Genomic DNA, 23,191 nt, shown 5'->3' with positions numbered 1-23,191 from the left:
ATTTAGGAATGTCCTTAAAAATCTGTATCTGACAATTTTGGATCACCAGTGCCTTTTGGTAATGCAAATTCAATATTCTATCTCTTTCTTCTTTTGATCTCAATGTAATTAGGCAGTCCCTTGGTTTTTTGTCCTGCCTTCTACCCAGTCGAAAGGCTGATATTATCTCAAGTTCCTCATCTTCCTCCCATTCCTCCCGCCAAAAAGTTATGATGTTCTCTGTGAGAAATTTCACAAGGTTGTCCCCTTCCACTTCAGGCACCAATCTAAATTTTAAATTCTTCTCTTTACGTTGAAGTTCCAGTAAGGAGAGGGCTGCATCATGCTCATTCACTTTTTTAATAATAGGCCCAAATTTTTCCCTTGTCTCTTCAGCTGTTATTTTTGCACTTTCTGCAATCTTTCGTGTTTCTGAATTTTCCTGAATTAATCTATTTATAGAATCTGTGTTCGATGCGACACTAGCCGTATTCACATCCAACCTTGTTGTCAACTCTGTTAATTTTTTAGAATTCTCTGTCGAAAGTTTTGTCAATGCTTCGAGGGATTGATTTATTTTAAGTAGAGCCTGAGTCATAGGATCCATAGAAGCTGGTGTTTTTTCCTGCACAGCTGCAGTTCCTGATATAGAGGCCCTTTTCTTGTGAGATTGTTTTGCCTTCTGCCTTGTTACTATCTCTTCTGTAGGGGCACTCATATCCTCAAGGTCGTTTTCACAGAGTTGATTCCCAAGTGGAAAATCCCACTGTTACTTTTTCAAGTGCAACAGTTTCAGATAGAGCCCTCTAGAGGGAGCATTCAATTGTATCCAAATGGCAAGGATGGAAAAAAACAAAGAAGCAAGGGAGTTTAACAGTAGCCAAAAGTTTCCAATGTCCAAATTATAAAGTCTCTATTTTTCTATGTGGCCAAAATGCAGCAAAGTACATCTAAGGTCCGATAACTTTTTTGCAAACAAGTCCCCGCTTCTCAAAGTTTGACAGTCCACGTCCCAGGTGTCTTGTTTGGGCAGCCCGACCCCAGGGGATTTGGCAATGGAAGGTCTTAATTTCCATTAATTTTCCAGCAGATTAACAACATTCCAATCCCTTCCCCCCTTCTCCTGCCAGTCTGGGGGGAGATTTTAAGTCCGATGTCAGTTTGACAGCTTAAAAAAATTAGAAAGGTTCCCTTTAAGTGCAGCTTGATTTTCGTTGCTTTATTCCTTCTGCAGTTCCGGGGAGGCAGACTTCCTTAATTTTTGCCTTTCCCGTTTTCAGCCAAATTTATTTTTTAAAAGTCCCGTTGCTTTTCCAATCTTACTCACGGGTGTTGTGGTCAAATTCCAATTGCAGGAAGGAATCGGCGCTCTCCGCTCATGGCGACGCGGCTTCACTCCGCTAGCTGGGTGACGACTCTCAGCACCGCGCTTACCCCGATGCCGCTCAGAAGCCTTTAAAAAGGCTCCCTCACAGTACCGGGGGGCGCAAAGGGTGCCCACCGAATCTCCTTTGTTCACAGGCTCCGCGCCTGTGATTTTAGGGGTCCCCCGCTTGCCGTAGCGGGTGAGACCCGAACTAACGGAGCAGTCCTGCCTCGGAGCTCGAGGCTCGGACCGCCATTAAGCGCTGGCGCCGACCGGAAGTCCCATGCTCGCCCTATGTTGCTGTTCCAGGACAGTCTACTCTGCCCTAGCGAGAAATTCCTCATCTTGTCCAACAGCTCATAGTGTGGCTAGATGGGCCTCAAGTTGCTATACCTTCTCTTCTAGCAAGGCAACCAGCTTGCAATTGCTGCAGATATAGTTTTGCACATTCTCAGGCAGGAAGATAAACATGGCACAAGTGTTGCAGGTCACTTGTCACCCAAGTCTCTTTGTCCTATGTACATTGTGAGACAGAATATCGGGCCTCCCCTTCAAACTCCCCCACTAAATGCCATCACAGACACTCCTGTTTACAAATCCTGATCATGACCTCACAGAAGCTGCAATCAGCTAAGTATGACTGCTGCTGGCTGCTAATTCCTCCCTCAACTCACTTAGCCTGGCTGCCTCTCAGCAGCAGCCCCTCTGCTTAACATCCATGCATAGAACACTGACATTCACCTCTGTTTACATAGGTGACCATGTGTTGGTGCCAACTGCCACACATGACTTCCAGAGTGAGACAAGTGACACAGTCCCACTCACCTTTATTCAATTAAACCCTTATACTTATAAAACACATCATTACAGCTCCTATGCCTAGATGGATGCCCTCGCCTCACCACCACCTAATTATTCTCTTCTCCCATCTTTTCTCTTTCATCTCAGAACTGTCCAGAATTTCCTTGTACTCGCATTAGTGCCAATGCCCTGTTATACTGATTATAGTGGTGTTTCACTATAATAAAAGAAAATGAATTAATGAGAAGCCAGTAATTAAAGCCCATTCCATGGGGAACAGGAACTAACTAAGGCTCATTTAAAGGACAATTCATCACCAATGACCCCTGGTGAAATGGAAGCAATTAAAAGCAGGACCTACAAGGAGGGAGCTTCTAATTAAAGTTGTAAAAGGCTCTTTGCTGAATGTGACTTGCTTCTGAATCACCTTAAAGAAGGATATTAGTTATTGGGTCATACACTGTCAGGCTAGGTAGTGCTATACAATGTACCACATGGAAATATAGTTTTATTCCTCTTTCAGCTGACTATCCAAAAGCAATGCTAGAGGCTCATGATGTAAAAGCCATCTTAGGCTCAGTGTGACAGTCACTTGAATGTATTTTCAATGTGACAGCCACTTGAAAATACAACTGCCTGACAAAGACAGGTCTAAACGGCATCCTGTCTGGGTAAGCAGGTCTCCAAATGGTTTTGTCGAGATTCGGCATGCTAACACAAACCAGGGTGAAACTAATGCTGCATTCTTGTTTTGAAAACCGTAAGAGATGTTGTGGGTGAGACACTTCAAGCAAATCACTTGTCATACATTTTGAAGTGGCTACCATGTCCCAGCACACGCGTGTGTGAATGGCGCTGTTCCCCCTCTTTGAAATATTCAACATGCATTCCCAGAGTAATAAGATTTTACCACTCCAGAATAATAAAATTCTGCAGCAGAAACTTATTACAGCATGAATATTTTATTAACAGTCAAACTTATTTATAAGCTTCACTAACTTAATAGCTCAAACAGGTGCAGGAGATATAAACCACATTCACTCCCCTTCATTTGACATGAGATGGTAAGCGTAATGCTGCCCTCTGCTGTCTATTCTGGTTCAATAAATGATCAAATAATTTAACACTCCTCTATAAACTTTCCTGCTAAATATATCAGATATATAAGCTTGGATAGAATTGCTAATCCTGTCTCAGTGGTAGTTTATTTTATACTGTTGTTTTTAGGACATTATAATTTTTAACGGTATAGGCTGCCCCGAGTGGTGCATATAAATGCTTTAATAAATACCAAAAATATTCCTGACTTGCGATATGACCCTGCACTATTCCTTTAATGCTTTACGTGGGCTAGCATTGATTCAGCACAAGTAATGCAACACTCTGCCCCCTTCTAATTGAAGGTTCACAGCCTTCCTCTGGGTAGAACCATCTTGTTCTTAGCTTGTGTGAAATGAAGGAAAAAGGAGGCAGCCAGACTCCTGGTTGTTGTTGCTGCTGTTATTTTTTAAAAAAATCATGTTCCAGCCTTAGACAGGAAGAGTAGACAGCCTTGAAAGAACTAAATACATAAAAGAAAAATATGCACTAAATTGGGGGTTCTCATTTTCTCCTTCTTCTTCATGGACCACTTGAAAATTGCTGAGGATCCAGGTGGGCCACTAATGCTTTTTTCTGTTCTACAAATCACACAAACCCTGCTTCTGCTTGTGCAACAGGGCTTTCCCTCCTCCTCTCCCTGCACCTGGGATTTGGAGAGCCCCCAGAACAGTGGGGTGGGTGGGTAAGAGAGGATGATTGTTACATTCAGCAAACTGAAATGCTTGTGCATCTGTAATAACATGCTGTTGAATTCCACCCAAAGTGCATAACTTGTACATTAATTATCACAATCTTACCTTTCTAATGCAATGGATAAATATAAATATAAATATAAATAACAACCTCCTTCTCCAAACCAGTACTGGGGTATGAGAAACACAGCCTTGGGCTGAGAAAGAGCCCTTTAACTAGTAAAATTTTAAGGAATAATTAGTAGACTGCACCAGTGCTATATTTTAAGGAATCTCAGATTCTGAGCCAGGGCTTTGTTACCCTGTTTGAAAATCCAGCCCTATCCAAAATGGTCTCAATCTCCATTGTCAGACAAAAATAAATCAAGCACAGGGCCATGTAGATACAGTGGTACCTCGGGTTACAGACGCTTCAGGTTACAGACTCCACTAACCCAGAAATAGTATCTCGGGTTAAGAACTTTGCTTCAGGATGAGAACAGAAATCATGCAGCAGCGGCACGGCGGCAGCAGGAGGCCCCATTAGCTAAAGTGGTGCTTCAGGTTAAGTACAGTTTCATGTTAAGAACGGTCCTCCGAAACAAATTAAGTACGTAACCAGAGGTACCACTGTAATTGTTTGATGCTTCTACAACCTTTCCACTGACCACGTAAATACAGCCTGTAGACCACTATTGGCGTGCAGCCCACAGGTTGAGAACCTTCACATTAAATGCATGGTGTGGAGTAGAGGAGAGAGATGACTGGCTCAAGTTCACTGCTTTTTGCTTGTAAAAAAGCATTGTGTGAGTGCTCTCATGTTTCAGTGGTACAATATGGGAGCCTTCAATATCTGAAGAAGTAAAACAAAAGAAACGAAAAACAGGTTGAGGACAGTGTTCAGCTAAGTGTGTGCCTGGTACTTTGTGGCAGAAGTGAAAATATGCAGCATGACCCCAAAACAGCATTCCCACATGAGCAAATTCAAGAGAGTTCCCTCTAGATCTGCACTGAACACACACACACTTCCACAAACCTACAGAAGAAAGTCTGTGAATAAAATCTGAGCCCCACCATGAATTTGCTATGAGGCCTTCACCTAGCAGTGAGGAACAGCTTTCTCATGGTCTTTAATGTTTTTAACTTGTTGGAAACCACTCAGGATGGCTGGGGCAACCCAGTCAGATGGTTGGCATATATATAAACAAACAAAAAATTATAAGGCACATTGGACATCCCCATTTGGCCTGTGAGACTATTTCAGCCAAGAAATGTCCACCTGGTATCAGATGTGGGGCAGGTTAAGATGTAGATGGACCCAAAGGGAGGGTGTTTGAGGCACTGCTGATCAGCTGATTGGCAGCCTGTTGAAAGTGCCAACAATTAGTTGATCAGTGGTGCATTTGAAGTGCAGGACTCTGCCTACCTGTCAAACTTGACCCATGGGAGGTGGGTGGGTGGGTGGGTGGGTGAGAAGGATCCAGCCTGCTGCTAATTCCAGTCCCCTACCCTGCCTAACTCAAATAATTTTACCTTCAGGCCTCTCTCCTGCCTCACAGTTGTGATTAATGTCTAGCATAGTTTCCTCCAGCCTTCCCCACAGAATATGCAGTGTCCTTATACCCCAACAACTTTTTGTACGGTATGTTTAAAACTTATCCTGGACTCAACACTTCTTTATGGCATATCCATAACAATATATAACGATTCATATGAAACTTCCAAAGGCTGCCTAATGGCATCTGAGAAAGAGCGTCGAGTAGAGCTTTGCTCTGTAGACTTTTAAATACTCTGGTGTTTTAGGTGCTGTAAGTAAATGCTGCTTCTCTAAGCTGGTACTAGCAGCACTGTGAAAGCTCTTATATACCAATCTTGTTCCAAAGGGTCCCTCCAAACCCTTAAGCTTTTTCTGGGGCTAGTGGCTGCAGAGGGGGAGGAGGTGCAACCTATGAAAATGTTTTCTTACCATTTAAAAGCATTTTCTTTTTCTTTATAAGTGTATCTCCAGAAGACCTGCTCACTGAGCATATGTCCTGATTTGTTTGCACAAAACTCATGTGGAGGTTAGACTATGTCCAGTCTTTGCAGAGAATTCTTCTTTTTTTTTTTTTTGCAATTGTTCATACATCATCCGGTCAACCTTTTGTTCGCCTCACACTTTTCAGCACATTTCCCCATCACTTCCCTAACTGCAAAAGTCCATTCTTGAAAGAGGATTTGTTGTGATAGGTCAACATAACACTTTAATTGCACCAATGTGAATTTCTGATGTGCACTTGAATCCCTTGAGTCACCCAAAAAGTGACTGTCTGGAGGCACCCAAGTGAAACTGCAGGCAAACATGTTACAATGCCCATAAAACTGGATAGGACCACTAGGGTGCCACATAAAGCTCTTCTACTGGGGGTCACATAAAATCCACCTAGTTGCCTTCATTTTACAGGCTGCTAGGTTGTCAGACTTGCAATAAAGGATGCACTTTCTAGATGCTTAATGACTGTCATTGTCTGGAATTTTCACAAGTGTTTCCTAATTAGGGAAATCATCAGTCTTTTCCTTGCTGTGCCCAGAGCCCTCATATTTACCCTGACAGTTATGCCAATTACATCCCACTTTCTTAAGGCCTAATGTAAACAGATGCACTTACTGGCATCTGTTGTCTCATCAACCAAACCTCCACATTCCCTCTATTTTAATTTTAACCACGATTGGTGTTTAGATTTTGTCATTGCAGTTTTCTTTTCATTTGTGAAATGGCAAACTGTCACTGAAGATGCACACACAAATTTTCTCTATCTACGGCTTCTAACCTGACAAACGTGTCTGAATCATGTCTGAACACTAGGTGGCAACCAAAACTTACAAACTTCCTTTAAACATCTCCTGGCAAAATAGCTGGTGAAGCTACTTTGATATTGCTTTTATGGGTTAAATCTAGAAATAAAATATCTCCTGGATAAACACACGAGAAATGATCCCACAACAGCTAGAATACATTGGTCAACAGAAATAAGGAAATATGGTCAGAGTAGCTATTAATGACAGAACCCCCTGGAATCCAAAATCTGCTGGGTTTGAAATAAAGCAGGGTGAGTGAAACTGTTGGCTCAAATCTAGGGACACATTGTAAGCACTGCCCAAGTTATATACAGTCGCGGGGAGTTGCAGGTGGCCAACTAGGCAACTGGGAGTGGGCAATTTCATAGCACCTCTAATTCTGCTGAAATGACAAGTTGCTCAGCTAAGGAATCAGAGGCAGAGTTAACAGCTTTATTAAACCAGGTAGAACTCTATTGGACTCTTGGGTCACATGATCCATGCAGAATTGGTAACTGCAATATTCTGCAGTGGTAGCTCTGCAGTGCAGTAAAGAGCAGTCTAAGAGCATTTCCTTATTCCGCTATGCTGTCATGGTGGCCCAAATAGTAAAAGCACCTGAATGTACAGCTAGATTCTCCAGTTTTATTTATTTTACTATTTATTTGCCATATTTGTATGGATGGCTCTCACCATATGTTCTCTGGGAAGCTTATAGAACAAATAATGCAGTGTAAAGGTGCAATGCAATGATTAGACAGCTGGAGTAACAACAGCCTTAGAATTTTCTAGCAGCGGGGGGTGGGGCGCTAATCAGCATCTAAGATTATAAACCAAAACATAACTTGGAACATGAAAATGTTCTTTAAAGAACACAGTATGTTCAAAAGGCCAAGGTGAATGTTAGCAAAGGTCTTCACTTGGCCCTGAAATGGCCATAAAGATGACATCAGAAAAAGTTGCAATGCCAGACTATTGCATAGCCAGGGTGCCACCCCCTAGAAGGTCCTCATCATAGTCACCACCTGCTTCTCTTCACTTGGTGGAATTAGGACCTCTGGAAAGGAGCTTAAAGACTAAGTAATATGCATGGAAGAAGGCAGTATTCCAGTTAGTGAGGGAGTGGACATTCAATTCAGTCTGCATTTAAACACTAACCTAACTAATCTGCACTTTCCAAAACAGTATGCAAAATGAAACACAGCCATCCTTCGAAATTTGCACTTGTCTGAATTTTCCAGTACTGTTCTCTAGTCACGTAATGAGTACAAAAATGCATATATTAATGAAACCAAGGTACAAAAATACATTAAATTGGGGAAAATTGGTTTGCAAAATATTTGGCAAAATTGCATACAAAAATGTGTCCATAGAATAAATTTACTTTAAAATGTTGATGAATTTTCATGAGGAGTTTATATGTAAATGTGGAGAAGTGAAAATAGGGGGAAAACAAGAAATGGAGAAAAACCAAAATTGACAGATTTGTCCATATCTACTTCCAGGTAACAAGCCAGGTTTCCAGTAACAAGCCAGTTTCAAATCAGTTCATTTGAGATCTCTTTTCTCCCTCTCTCAAAATTCTAGGACTTTGGGCCATCCCATGAAACTGAATGTTTGGAATATTCAGGACAGACTGAAATATACTTCTCCATACAGTCCCACTCTGAAATTTGTTCCCACAGGATATAGGAGCTTAGACAGCTTTAAAAGAGGACTAGACAAATTCATGGAGAATAAGGCTATCGATTGCAACTGGCCACAGTGGCGAAGTTCTACTTCCACTGTCAAAGCCAGGATCCCCCTAAATACCAATTTGCTAGGAATCACCAGTGGAGAGAATGCTGCCTTCTGCTGTGGGCTTCCCCCTAGGTTGGCTATTGTGAGAACCGGATGCTGGACCAGATGGGCCTGTTTCTTGATCTAGCAGGGCTCCTGTTGTGTTCTTATGTACCTTACAAAACAGAGTTAGGTGGAAGTGTATAGCAGTATCTCTTTACTCAAGAGCTCAGTCTGTATTCCGAATAAAGTATTTGTACAGATCTGCTGAACTGTGTACAGAAAAGCTTGTGCAAGTACAATATATGAGAAGATAAAAGGACATAAGCTGAAGTGAACAGGAAAGAAAATTCTAAAGGTGGATTTTTGCTCCAAAATTGCACATTTAACTCCTTAGTTACTACACTGCTTATTAAATTTTACTACTGCAATAGTAATAAACAGTGGGTAGTACTGAAAATTGTGTAACTCAGCACTGTCCAGGCCATATTATAGGCCCCAAAAAGTGGAATACAGAGTATGCCTAATATGTGCTGTTCAGACCACTATAATTTATGCATATGTAACTAAGGGCTAGAATATAGTCACAAATTGCAATCCAGCTAGATACTGGACTATTCATGCAGAGGGACTTTGTTTTTTCTTCTTTTCTTTAACAGCTGCCCTCTTGTCACATTGTGAGCAGCTCTTGAACCTTCCCTCCTCACCTTCACCAGAGTAGCCTGAAATGTTGTGCCTGTGCAGAGTGGGTGGGGTCTGCATTTCTGAAAAAGCTCTACTTTGTGCCTTCAAGACTGTGCCCATAAATGAATAAAAATGAAGAACAGCTCATGAGTCCCATTGTTCCCACTTTGGAGACTAGCAAACCCCCATAAATATATATTGCTTTCCTTGCTTGCTCTACAATTCATGCTCTGTTCAAACGACACTCCCCAGGCTCTTAATGTGTATGTAATACATGTCTATAACTACAGTAAAAAAAAAAGTAACATCTATTAAATTCTAGAGAGTACAGAACAGCAGTGACAGAAAGATAAATGTCTCCTGTGACACTTAGTAATGAAGGGGAGGAAGAATCATGGTACTTCTAAAACTCCCTCTTTACTCCATGGGCTGAGTCTTTCCCTCTATATAGCAGTAATTTAAATTGAATGCTATGAATTACAAGCAGGGCCTAAACTATGCTGCAACTGGGCTAACAGATGACAACTTCCCATGTCTTCAGCTTCTAGCCAACAGTGTGGCTTAATTACAATCCTTAATAGCAAACATAAAATAACCACATGTGTCAGGGACTCAGCGGGAGCGCATGGAGGGGAGAAGATGGAGAGCGAGGGGGAGCAATCCGAGGGCAGCGTAGGAGAAGATGACAGCAGCCCGAGAGATTCCATGAGCCTCTCCAGCGAATCGGAAGATTCACAGAAAGGGGCGCCTATGGCCAGGGCAAGGGGGGACCCAAGGGGGACACCCCAGAAGCAAGGGGCCAGCGGGGACTCCCAGAGCAGCAGTTGGAAATCAGGACCAGCTTCCCCACCAGAGCGTAGTGGGGGGGAGGAGTCCCAGGTATCAGAGCCAACATATTCACCACCAGCGAGAGAAGATGAGGCAGGGTTGGCCACGCCTCCATCGGAGAGCGAGGGAACGGTCAAGAGGAAGGTTGCCGGCTGGGCGCGCACGCCAAGTTCAAATGTACAGGCGAGCGGCACAGAAGGTAGCCCGGATAGGGAACCAGGTCCTAAAGCCCGCCGGAAGGAGGGGGAAGAATCAGGGGGGTCAGCGTCAGAGGAGTCCAGAAAGGATGAAACCCTAGCGGGCAGGAGGGCCCAGAGGAGAAAGGAACTTAGGAAGAGGTGGAGCAAGGCGAGAGTCTTAAACTGGTGTGGAAGGGGCGGAGACTCAGACGGGACTTCGCCGGTCTAGGCTTTAAGACGTAGAGCTGTGCGCTGCGGCTTTGAAATGGAAACTAAACCTCAATAAAGACTTTTGTACATAACGACAGTCTGGCGTTGGTCCTCTGTGAGCTGGGACCTAGAGGCAGCTCTGACAACATGGTTTTCATCTTGAGGAGGGAACAGACATGTTCAACAGCAAACCATGAGAATAAATGTGCATGGACCACAGTAATCACTTATTAAATATGCACCAGATTCTCATGAGCTTCTTCAGATTCAGCTGCAACCTCAAAGTTCTCCAGCTACAGCCGGGGGAAATCAACTCTTGCACATTGCTAAGGAAAGTCTAGTGGGAAAGCTCAATGTACTTCTGGCATAGCTAAAACAATAAAGCAGAGTGCTTGGCACAAAGCATATTGGTAGTTCTCATTGGAGAATCTCAGAGTTACTGTAAACAGACTCGTGGGGTGGGCGTGGGGAGATCTGGACAATTCTAGTGGGAAAATAAAAATGACATCTGATATCAATGGCTGATCATGGGGTGGTATCAACAGGGATGAGCCATAATGGTTTAAATGGAATCTCCATATTAAGAGTTTATATATACAGTACCTATAAATACAAGTGCTGGGGACAATCAACGAGGAAAGTCTTTTGCCTTCATGCCCTCCTTAGCAGAAGCATCTTGAAAAGGATATTGCTGGAAACTCCTACCCATTACATACCTGAGGAAGCACTATGCACAACCCATACAACCCATTTATTGCAGTGGAAAGAAGAGTCACTCAAATTCACGTATTTTCTTTACTTGAACAGGATCCCATGATGAGTATAGATTTGGTTTTATATATCTGGAGAGCCTTTTGATTTTAAACTTCAGCATCAATAGTCTGGCCTTATACATCCTGCAACTGACTTCTTAGTGCATAATTTCCCAAGTGTATATGCTAGTGAACTACCAGCTGCTTTCCATAAAAAAGAACATTTTAACAACTGCATCTGCCAGTCTACCTGCGGAGAGTAAGCATACGGACTACTTCTAAACTTTGCTACAGCCCCGTGGAATTTTATTTATTATGCTGTATTCTTTTAATCTGAATGCATTTCTCCCTTATGTCTGACTTCATGCTGTCAGAGATCTGGAGTTTGGTATATAAACTTTCCCGTCTGGAACTTGTAAGCTTTTTCTCAACAGTGACTGATATTTTATAGAAACTAGTATAGAATGTATTTTCTGCTGGCTTCCAAACTCCATCCAAATATAATTGCAACACTCAAGTATTGCTATTGCTTTTGTTCAGTTAGTTGGTACATCTTCTTTTTCTTATTCAGGAGCATATATCTCCTGCAGTGGGAAAGGGGAAAGGGAGGCATGCTGCTTCCTTGCACAGTTATTGTATTTTTAGAGTCTTAGAAGATCTCTACCAAATTAGACAAAAATGAAGGTTCCATCCAAGTTTGAATTTAGAAACCCAAAAGATGGAAACAATGGCAGGCAACCATGCTGCCCCTTGTTCCTCCACTCTTGTTTCTAGAGTAGCCAGGTGAAAAAGAGGACAGGGTTCCCAGAGCTTTCACATGGGAAGTCTAGGTTCTAAGAACAATGAAGCAGCAATTGCTCACACAGTTCTTGACACACACATTAGATGCAAGTGTGGACCACCTGGGTGATGCTCATGAACCACTGGTGATCTGAGGACCACACTTTGAGAATCCCTGTTTCAGATTGTCAGGATGTCGATCATCATCAAGCATCACTTTCATTTCCTAAAAGTCTTCTCTATGCACACCTTTGCAAATAAATACTAGATCTCAGCAACTTGGATCCAGCCTGATATGGGATGACATGAAGAAATGTACCATGAACCAGCAGGATGTCAGCACACTTTGAAGCCATTTCAACATTACAATGGCTTCCTACAATCTTGGAAATGGCTTCACAGAGTAACTGTACACCACCAATTCAACTGAAATTCCCCAGCATGACTCCAGGCATTTTCATGCCCAAGAACAACCACAAAAATGACTGTGTGAAGTAACCATTTACAAGATTTCACAATATATTATGTGTTTGGTATATTTGCACTGCCCCCAGTAACTCTTCAGCTCCTAATGCTCCAGAATACACAATCCATTATGTTAGCTAATGTGTTATTCAGACCATGAGTTTTGTGCCCCAGTGGATTCTCTCAGTATGGTGAAATTATTGACATTTTTCTACTGGACAGGAAATCATAATTTTGTTAATAGCTAAGTGGCCTGCAGTTCCTGAATTATAGTCCCTGCTCTCTCTTTAATAAGAGAACTATTGATTCTCACTCTTTGCGTGGAAAAGCATGCCAATAAACACAGCCCAAGTCTCTTTGCTTGCTATATAGCATATCAATTACACATATATGGAACACAGAGTGTTTGTATTCATGCTACATTCTACAAAATTACTAAATGTGGTCAAAGTATGTTTCTTAATTATATATGTGTGTGTGTAGACACATACACACACAGTTGTAAAAGAGTTATTTTTTAAAAGGACACATTGCTCAACACAAAGGTCAACAACTTTCCTTTAAAAAGCTCAACAACTTTTTGTGTCTGGATTTTTACTTCTTAAAATATGAAAACCCTATATATATCTCCCATCTTTCATCCCTGAACCCCATGGCAGGCTACAAGTCAAATAGTCAACAAAATTGTCTCTTAAAAAAGAATCCATGTAGTCTATACCAAACTTACTCTATGTTCCTACTCTATATTCCTTCTAACACATTTATAGTCCTACAATCCTAAACCCTAAATAGAGACCAGTGCAGGGATTTACCGTATTTTTCCATCTATAAGACGCCCCCGTGTATAAGACACCTCCTATTTTGGGGAACTCGGATTTCAGAAACTGGCCTCGGCACTATCCGTGTATAAGACGCCCCCTAATTTTTGACATAATTTATTAGGAAAAAAGCCTAGTCTTATACATGAGAAAATACGGTATATAGGATTGTCCTACCTAATGGGAAGTAAATGCCTTTGAATTCAAACTGCATTTAATTCTTGGCAAACTTTCTTTAAATTGCACTGTTAATCACCTTTCCCTACACCTCAGTTTTTTATGCATGCAACATTAGAGCCACCACCTTCCAATGATGCATTTCAAGTAGTCCGACATGATTAGGATTACTGTCATTTTAGTACTTTAGATTACAATATATCAACTGGCAGTAAGATTATCTGGAGATGTCTGCACCAGAAGAACACACCTCAACCACCTTTCCCCTGACTTGGTTGATAACAGGACATTAATCTTTATTAAAAGAGAGGCTCTTAAAAACTGTAGGCTACGCTACCTTTGCATATACACACTTTTTATATAAAAAGAAAAGAAGCTTTGCTCTTAATAAAAAGAAAGCAGCCCCCCCCCCCATCCTGTCCTACTTGTTAATTCCTTATGCTGTAGTCAGGGCACTCTTCAAGTAATTTCTCAGATCACAAATCATTTTGGGAAAACACACTGCTCAACTACCAGGTTTTCATAAACCACCCCACACAACCCTTAACACATAAAATTTACAGAACAATTTTAAACAAATGTCACATTGGAGAGATGATTGTCCTTCCAAACAGCAGCTACATCAATACAAGATTATAATGGCAAGAGGTCTGATCTGCTGGTCGATGTAAGACCTGAGCAGTATGCTAAAACTCTGACCAATATTGGCTATGTCTGATAAGTGATGAGTGTCTGGGGATGTTATGGTTCTGACTACTGATGCTGTGCCCTGACAAAGGTATTTGCGAGCTGGTTCAAGGTCCTCAAGTGGCAGATAGATTGGCACTATCAGACTTGCCAATAACAGATTATTCAAAAGAAAAACAAATGAGTTCAGATTTGTGACCTTTTCTTCTACATAAACCAGAAGCCTCCAGGATCTGGCCTATGCCCCCAACCAAGTTAATTTGTTTCTCAGGAATTCATAGAATGTGTGAGTAGTATGAGACTGGTAATTATCCTGCATTTACCTTGACTCCATTTAGAAACAGATTGCCTTACACAAGGACAAAGAAAGACCCAAACTAACAAAACGGGGAGCTAAAATGGCATTTCTACAGATTTATATGCCAAATGATGTTGGAGTGTGATTGATTTTTCAATCAGAAATGACTGAGTAGTTCACTGAGCTACTCCTCAGAACGCAAGGCTTTCCAAAATGCAAAAGGCAATACAAAATTGACCAAAGCAAAGGGTACAGTGCAAAGAACAGAAATGTTAACAAATGTGTTTCAGTCTTAGGTATCTACTGTGAAAACCACAGCCTTGTACTTAACTCTCTCCTCCTACTCCTACTGCTTGGCAGGGGGTTGGACTCGATGGCCCTTGTGGTCTCTTCCAACTCTATGATTCTATGATTCTACTCTGCCATGTCTAGCAGTGCTTATCCACATCATAAATGCACAGCGTATTTCCCAAGCAATACCCCACAATATTGGCTGATGTCAGGGAACTGACATCGGAACCAGGAGTGGAGGCAGAGCTCCCAAGCGATGCCGGAGAAGGGGCAAGCAGGGAGAGAGGGAACTCATCGGCTGGGGAAGGAAATCAGCATAACACCAGGGATAAAGGGGGGCGGTCGGGGGAATCGGAGAGGGGTCTCCAGGACTCTTCGCTGGAGACCAGTGGGGAGAGCACTGGTCCTCCTCTGCCCACACCCACCCTGCGCAGAAGACTTCCGCGCAGGGAAAGTAGGCGTAGACTTGGCGTCAAAGAGCTTTTGTGCTGGAAGAAGTTTAAGAAACGCCCACTGACGGATTCTGCTAGCGACTGAACAGCCACGAAGTGAAGGGCTGTCCAGGCAGGAAAGGTTTGACCAGGCTAACTAGCCAGGCAGGGTAGCAACTTACGCACGAGCAACCCCCATACATTCATTACAGCTGATGACAACGGAGGCTGCTGTGTCATCAGAACACAAGTAAGAACAGAGTAGGAATGGTGAGCTAGATCAGTAACTGCTGTTATTGGCAGTAAAACTATCTCATTTGGACCTCAGTAAAGTTGAAACTAAAAATATAAAAATTGCTTAGTTGGATCAGATCCTTTCCTCCTAAAATGCCCTGATCATTTTAGTTTCATTTCTGTACTCTTTAAAGTTCTTTGGTATCCTTTTCAGGGGCGTAGGAAGGGGGGTACGGGGAGTGCATTCCGCCCTGGGTGTAATCCTTGAGGGGGGATGACAAAATAGCACACCACAGGGGGATTATCACGGGCAATTATCGCGGGGCCTGGCCTGCAGCGTGACCAAGCCACACGTCTCTCCTGGGAGTGATGTGGTGGCTTGGGCCCCATGCCGCCAGAAACGGCAGCGTGTGGCTTGCGTCCACCAGGCGGACTCTGTGAGTGGATTGCCACACCAACCCCATGGGCAGATCACCGTGACGCCCCCGTGGGCAGATCGCCCTGCCCCCCGCCGCTCCAGGTGCCGGAGCAGCTAGCTACGCCCCTGATCCTGTTGCTTTTTGAGATTGAATGCCTAGAACTGTGCACTGCATTCAAAATGTGTCTTTACCATAGATTAATCTAATGACATTCTATGTTATTTGCTATTAGGAAAGAGAAAAAACAGGAATATCTGAAATGAGCTGCAATTGCATTTTCTGTTCCTTGCTGTGCAAACCAACATGGAACAAATATTGGGCGGTGGGATACAGTACCTTGCTCTCTCTTGGTGGGCAAATATACTCAACTGATTTCTGTGGATGTGGTATATTAGTATATAAAAATTATTAGAACATTAAAAAAGTTATTGTCTCAAATTCAATAGTTATCATTTTAGTCATCTGATGTAATCATATTCAACTCTTAAAAGTTTGCCATTAATCTACATGAGATGGATCCAATTCATTTAATTAAGTGCCTGAACTAGTTAGTGATCCATCTTTTTACAAAAGAAGAAGCTAGCATATGAAAGAATAAAAAAGGATGAATACCAATAGGAACAAAGGCATTTTTTAAAATGTGATAAGGGGCAAGTTCCATCAACTCCCACTAAAGCATGCTAATCTCCCAGTTATCCTCTGACAACCAAGGTTAGGTCAGATTAGTCACAACTGCCACTGTATAGACTCTGAATATATTGTCAGACTCAGGAACGACGACAGCATGGCACAGAAGCTACAGCACACTCAAAAACCAGGATGTCAGCCTGCCATGTGCCACACGATCCTGGTTAGTCAGTTGCATTTTAGGGCACAGCCAAAAAAACACACACTTCTGTTCTGTTATTGGAAAGGTAGTAGAGACAGAGTCTGTTTTCTAAAAGTCCCACCAGCTCCAGCCAACACAACTAATAGTCATGAATGATGGGTGTTATAGACCAACAACATCTGGAGAGCTACAAGTTTCCCACTCCAGCCTTACAGGCTGAGGAGATGCATTTTTCTCTGCCTTCCAGTGGTTCGTGTGTAAAACTCCCAAACTGCTTTTTGAAAAGCAGTTTTAGACGTCTGTGAATCAGAACTTGAGAGGAAATACTTTTAAATCAAATCTGTATATGTACACAAGAGTGAATTTGGAGGGTTTTGTGGCAGGGGGGTGGGGGTGGGGAGTCGGAGGAAATCTAACAGAAGCAAAATGCAGTTCTATAAGGCTAGCAAAATCTCTCAGAGTTCTGCACTTCCACTGCACACCCGTCTAGATTACAGCCCAGTAGTTATTATCTTTTAAATCACTTTTACTACAGGCAGTATCTTCTATGTGGGTTTTTTCTAGGTCAATCTCATTCAAACTGAGGTACAAAGCACATATATTTAAATAAAATAAAAAAGCACTGAGGAAGTAGATCAGCCCCAATTCCATAGAAATATTCCCCAAAGCTCCACTGATGTCACATTTGCTGTATTCTAATCTTCTCCACTGAACTCCAAAGGAATAAACTGCCAAGCAAAACTTGATACCCTGGGAACACTCACTTGCCTATGTTGCAAAAAGAAGCATACATAAAATCTGGCCATTTCAGGCCTTGAATAATTTACAGAGTAATCCTACCTTCCTGGGTGGGCAGAGCCAATTGCTGCATCTGCTGCTGCTGCTGCTAGGCAATGTGGAAGGTGAGTGAAGACTTTTCCTGGGGGTTTTCCATCCTTTCCTTTCTTTTTCTTTTTAAGAGTCTATCTCATTGATTGCAATGGGAAGGAATTAACCCCACCATCTCCAGGGCCTCTAGGGGGCAGGAAATGAGGGCGCTTTGGAGCTTATAGATCCACAACCTCCCCCCACATACTCCCAGCATGCCCCTGGAATGCCCTGTTTCTGGCTCTGCAACACATGAGGAAGTGTTAGCATGTCGGCGAGAGTTACGGCTCCATTCTGCTGCCACACTGAGGAAGCTACTCTTTTCAAAGAGGGAGATCTGCAGTATCCTTTGAGTGTAGGCTTGCTCCCTTAACCACAGGTATGACTCTGGAGTCTATTTAGCTAAGTACCTTATACCTCTCTGTTATCAATCGATTCTCCAATGTGTGGAGAAGGAGTGTTTAGCAGACCACTGGAGAGCAACTCTCTAGGGTTCATCACTCTGATGTTTTTCTTCTATACCAGACATTCCCCAAAGCCCAAATCATCAAATTTTAGGGTTTACAGTTGCTCACTTGGAGCTACAAACATGAATACTTTAAAATAAGAGATTAAGTGGCTGGATATTTAGTTCTTTATAACCACTGAATGTATAATTCTTTGTATAAGGCAAACCTTTACTATTAGTTTTATAAAAGATATGGATACCAGCCAGGAGCTGGTGTGAGGGACTCTGTTACAAAAGCCATTGAACAGCTGTCATGTAATCACATTCCATCAGTCTCTACTTCGTTTTGCCAGATTTAACTCACAGTGTACCAAACTCCTAGAAATAATCTTTCCAAACAGTAAACAGATAGGTACTGTTTGGTTACTGCAGAGCAGCAGTCTGCTCAAAACCCTCTCTTCTAGCTCAAATCAAAACAGTAGGAGTTTGGAACAGAACACTGCAATGATTTGAAAGGCCACAGCATGTGAATGTTTGAAAGCCCATTTTGTGTGGCTCCTCTGTTGTGATATTAACAAGTCAATGCTGCAACTCGTGTTCATGGTGGGTGGTATACTAGGGAATATCGATTGTACATGCTCTTCAAGGTAACACAAGGAATTCACGCTTTTCTAAAGGCCCTAAACGGCCTCGGTCCTGTATACCTGAAGGAGCATCTCCACCCCCATCGTTCAGCCCGGACACTGAGATCCAGCGCCGAGGGCCTTCTGGCGGCTCCCTCATTGCGAGAAGTGAGGCTACAGGGAACCAGGCAGAGGGCCTTCTCGGTAGTGGCGCCCGACCTGTGGAACGCCCTCCCATCAGATGTCAAAGAGATAAAGAATTACCTGACATTCAGAAGACATCTTAAGGCAGCCCTGTTCAGGGAAGTTTTTAATATGTAATGCTGTATTGTTTTTAACACTGATTGGGAGCCGCCCAGAGTGGCTGGGGAAGCTCAGCCAGATGGGCGGGGTATAAATAATAAATTATTATTATTATTATTATTATTTCTCCCGTCGAATTATACAATGTGTGAAACACAATATGTGTAGTAGCACCAATAAATAAATAAATACACTTTTAAAATCTTAATCTGCATCAGCTTATCCTGTGCTGGCTGCCAAGAAAGCACACATTTGGAGATCAGAAATGTGTAAATTAAGTACTCCTGCTGTGCAGAATTGATTCTGCTTCCCGGAAGGTGGACCATAACTCAGGTCCCAAGTTCAACCACCAGTAGCTTCAATTTAAAGGTTGTAGGTAATAAGGGGAAGACCTCTCTTTAAGACACTGGAGAGCCACTGCCCGTCAGAATTAACAATGCTGGACTAGATAATTTTCAGTTTGTCACAACATCAAGTGCTACTGCATCCAACACTAAAAAAATAAAAAATAAAAAAAAAATTGCCTTTAGTTTCGGGTACATTGCTGCAGGGAGAAGAAGTTTTAAATTGTGCTAGCTTCTTTGAGCTGAGCAAGATTTCAGAGTCCAAAGATGTGTAACTCAATAAGTTGCGCACGCACCCCGCATTCCAGTTTCCCCCCTGAAGATTGCCTCTACAACCCAGCTTCTGACCACTGAGTCACTTCTTCGTAGGAAGGAGAGGGGGAGTGGCCAGGTGGTGGGGAAGTTAGCATAGTACAATGGCATCAGCAAGAGTGCCAGATTAGCTCCATCACTACTTCTGGACCAACCCACCTCCCTGCTGCCTCGCCATTCCTCTCCTTCCCAACATACAGCAATAACTCAGCTGTCAGGAGGTCATTTGAGTGTCATTTCAACCATGCCATCCACTACTGCAAATCACAAGCAAAACACCAAATTTAAAATAAACTAAGGAGTTAATGAAAAACTCACAACACAGAAACCTAGGAAGAGCACAGCCATTTCAAGTTTCTGTGGATAAAGTCACCACAGCTTTCAATGATCTGAGTATGTAGTCTGTTTAATCCAAAGCCACCATCCCCATGAGCTCCAGGGCAGGTAACTGTTTCTGGGGGAAAGGGTTCATATTTACCTATCTAATTTTTTATTCCCATGGTAAGTGGGTAAAGATTATAACTGAGAGCAGGTGTGGTTTTTCCTGAAGACGTGAAAGAAAAATAGAAGCAATGTGCAGAGTGGTGCTGCAGAAATGACAGAAAGTCTTCTGTCTGCCCTTGAAATTCTCTTAAGGTGCTCAAGCGGCTGTAAGCAAAAACAGAGGAAGAACTGCCCCCCCCCCAAAGAAAATCCTTAGGCTGGGAAATAGGGATAGTTATTATACCAATGTATTAATCACCCTCTGTTTTTAATTTTCTAAACGGGACCCAGGGGCAGCTCTGCTCTTCCCCTCTGGAGAGAGTTATCTGCTGTAAATTTGCCTATTTAACCATTATTACATATGAATAATCTATAAAACAAGGCAATGTTGCAAAATGCAAAAGCCCTGCTAGGGAGGAAAATAAGTCATATTAGTATTCATTACAGACCCCATAATCACCATTTGGAGATGAATTAATCGCTAATAGCTCCATAGGCATATTTGAGGCTGTTGATAGCAAAGAAAAGTTTAAGAAGAAAGGGCTGCTGCCAGGGAGGGAATCAGTTTATGGAATCCAACTGATCAGCATTCTATGCAAGGAAGAGGAAAACATAAAAGACTGCAGTTGGGTGTTCTAGCGGAGGAGTGATTAGTACATCAACCCCAACTTTGGGTAGCTGGTCTCTAAAGACAGTGCCTTTATGGGAGATATTGTGCCTCTAACTTAAGGTTACCAGATTTTTTTCAATGAATTTGGGGACACTTTAAATTAATTAATTAATTAATTAATTAATTGCTACATTAATTAATTAATTAAATTACATTACATTACATTACATATTTGGGGCGTTGATGCTGCAGCGATGGTGGTGGCAGAGGGGCCACTTCCGCCTTGACCTCAACCGCCATGTTTCTGCTTCCTCCGAGGTTTCTATCTCCTTTCTCCATGAGCCTGGGCAGCCCCTGAGTTGTTAGTTCTTCGGTGGTGGTGGTGGGGAAGCGGTGTGTGATGGGTCAGTCATGGAAAGTGGAGGAGGAGGGCCAAGAGCGGTGGTGGCGAGGCTCGGGCAGTGCGATGCCTCCCTTCCCATCGGAGCAGCCCCAATCCCACTCCTACTTGCGTGCAAGCAGAAGGGGGTGGGGATCCCTCAGCTGGGAAGGGAAGCTTCCCGTTGCCTAACTGAGAGATCCCTGCCCCCTCCTGCTTGCATGCAAGCTCTGATAGGCAGCATGAAGCCTCCCTTCACAGCTTAGTTGCTGGGGTCAGGGAAGGTGGAGGCAGCCTGGAAGCTGCATCTTAGAGCCCCTGCACCACCATCATATGGGGACTTCTGAGCAGCTCCTGAAGCCAGCCAGAGCCAACTGCTCCGGGCTGCTGAGACTGCTGCTGATGCGTTTCCTGGGGGCATTAGATGAAATCCGGGGACATTCCGGGGAATGGAATTTGTCCGGGGACTTATTTGCAAATCTGGGGACTGTCCCCAGGAAACGGGGATGTCTGATAACCATACTCTAACTGCAGTAGAGGCAACCCTGTACTTTTTAAATATATCTCTCAATGAATGACTGCCATTCATGCCAATGAGAAAAAGTAGAATGCTACACCTGGAGAAGCTGTTGGAGTGAGAGCAAACATTTGTCTCCTGACAAACACTGATTGTCTACCTGGCCTCCAAGGTGTGGCAGGGATCCATGTGTCCCTGCTGCCACAGTTGGAGAAAAGGGGTGGGGTGGGAGGAGTGGCCTACCACAGGCGCTACAGAGCTGCATAGTGAGGGGGGGCACTGCCAGGCTTCACTGCTCCCTTTCTGCCCTCCCTCGCCTTCCCTCTTTATCGGTGGGGAGAGCATGTGTCTGTGCCGCTGCCCCCTGAACCCACTCAGGCTCAGGCATCGCCCTTACTGCCACCACCAGGAGGCAGAGGCAGGTGACAGGTGAGAGCGAGCAGCCTCACCGGTGCCTGGAAGCTGCGCAAAGCCGCTTCTCTCTTGGCTGCAATGCACTCAGTAGCCCTTAAGCACCTATACTCAGGTAATGGGCTGTGTTTTGGAAGTTGAGAACAAATTAACAGGGCAACTCTTTTCTCTCTCCCTCTGCCCCTTCACACCTTTCCACATCTCCCTGCTTTAACTCTTTCTTGCCTTGATGCAATTCGTGGATTTTTTAAACATGGAATTTTGTGAAGCGCTTACTTAGATTTGGGAAGGTTTAAGATGGCAGGCCTCATCTGACCATACCACCAACTTCCTATGGCTGAGGGGACCTCAGACCCCCCCCCCCCAAAAAAATGGGAATGGGGCTAAGCCCCCCCCCCCCCATTGAGGGGCAAGCATCACTGCGCCAGGCCTCTCCGGGCCTTCCCGGGCCTGCAACGAGCCCCATCAGGCTTTCACATGCCTGTAGCAGGCCATGAGAAGGCCCAATAGGGCTTGTCACAGGCATGGGGGGGGCGCTTATGACACCACCTAAATCCACCGTACTTGAGCAGTATTATAGCTGTCCACAGAAGCAGCATGCAGGTATGAGAGATTACATTCTCCCTTATTGCTCCTGCTTTGCACTATTTTTGGGTCCTTTTGCCTGGCAGGAATAGGTGCTTGAGCTCTGTCTGTGGTTGAAGCTAGAGAAACAAAAGAACATGATGAGGCATTAAGCAAAGCAAATAAGAGGTGGAGTCTAAGATGACAGGAACTGAGTTCCTTCCCACCGCTTGGGAAGTGGGAGGAAAAGAAGGGAAGGACAGTCGGAGCAGAGGGGAGGACCATGGCAAGTTGGCGAGACTCCCGGATGAGAAACAGTGAGAGGGGCGGCAAACTCAGTGACCGCCCCAGGCGGCAAAAGCCCTAGCTATGCCACTGCATGCTGCACAGAATTCACAGACACACAAATACACAGCGACATACACAGGCTTCCAGCAGAGTACAAGTTATCCTTATTCACCCCAAGCCCACTTGTCATAATGATTGGCATTTCATAAGTATAATTATAAATTGTGCGACAGCTTAGCCTTCAACACTTCTTCAGTGGCTATAATAATTCACATTTTTATCGACTGTCACAGCAGGTGTCAGAATTCCAGAAATCTGCAAATCATTTTCAAGGTTTTCTCAAAGGCTTTGGCAGGGTTTTACTTACTAGAGCACAGGCAGGACACAAATATGTCCAAGATGCGCACATGGGTGTTTTTGCATTTGTTCCTAGCTACACTGTGTTG

The 23,191-nt window shown here is 43.4% G+C and overlaps 1 protein-coding gene across 8 annotated transcripts in view; it reads right to left on the bottom strand.

The window, feature by feature from the left end:
- The window catches only part of KCNIP1 (potassium voltage-gated channel interacting protein 1), a 575,203-nt gene that overhangs the window by 162,213 nt on the left and 389,799 nt on the right, over positions 1-23,191 (bottom strand). For 2 of the 8 annotated variants that reach the window (XM_079964900.1, XM_079964904.1), the window contains exon 1: positions 17,437-17,641. The exons of the other annotated variants lie outside the window; for them this stretch is intronic. In XM_079964900.1, coding sequence (XP_079821026.1) covers positions 17,437-17,467 — 31 coding nt within the window. In that variant the 5' untranslated portion in view covers positions 17,468-17,641. Of the gene's footprint in view, positions 1-17,436; positions 17,642-23,191 lie in introns of those variants that run through there. 8 annotated transcript variants of the gene reach the window in all.

Source organism: Podarcis cretensis, assembly GCF_951804945.1.
Source record: "Podarcis cretensis genome assembly, chromosome: 2".
Lineage (NCBI taxonomy): Eukaryota > Metazoa > Chordata > Lepidosauria > Squamata > Lacertidae > Podarcis > Podarcis cretensis.
Note: the sequence above shows the minus strand (reverse complement) of the source record. Positions and strands in the feature narration are given on the sequence as shown.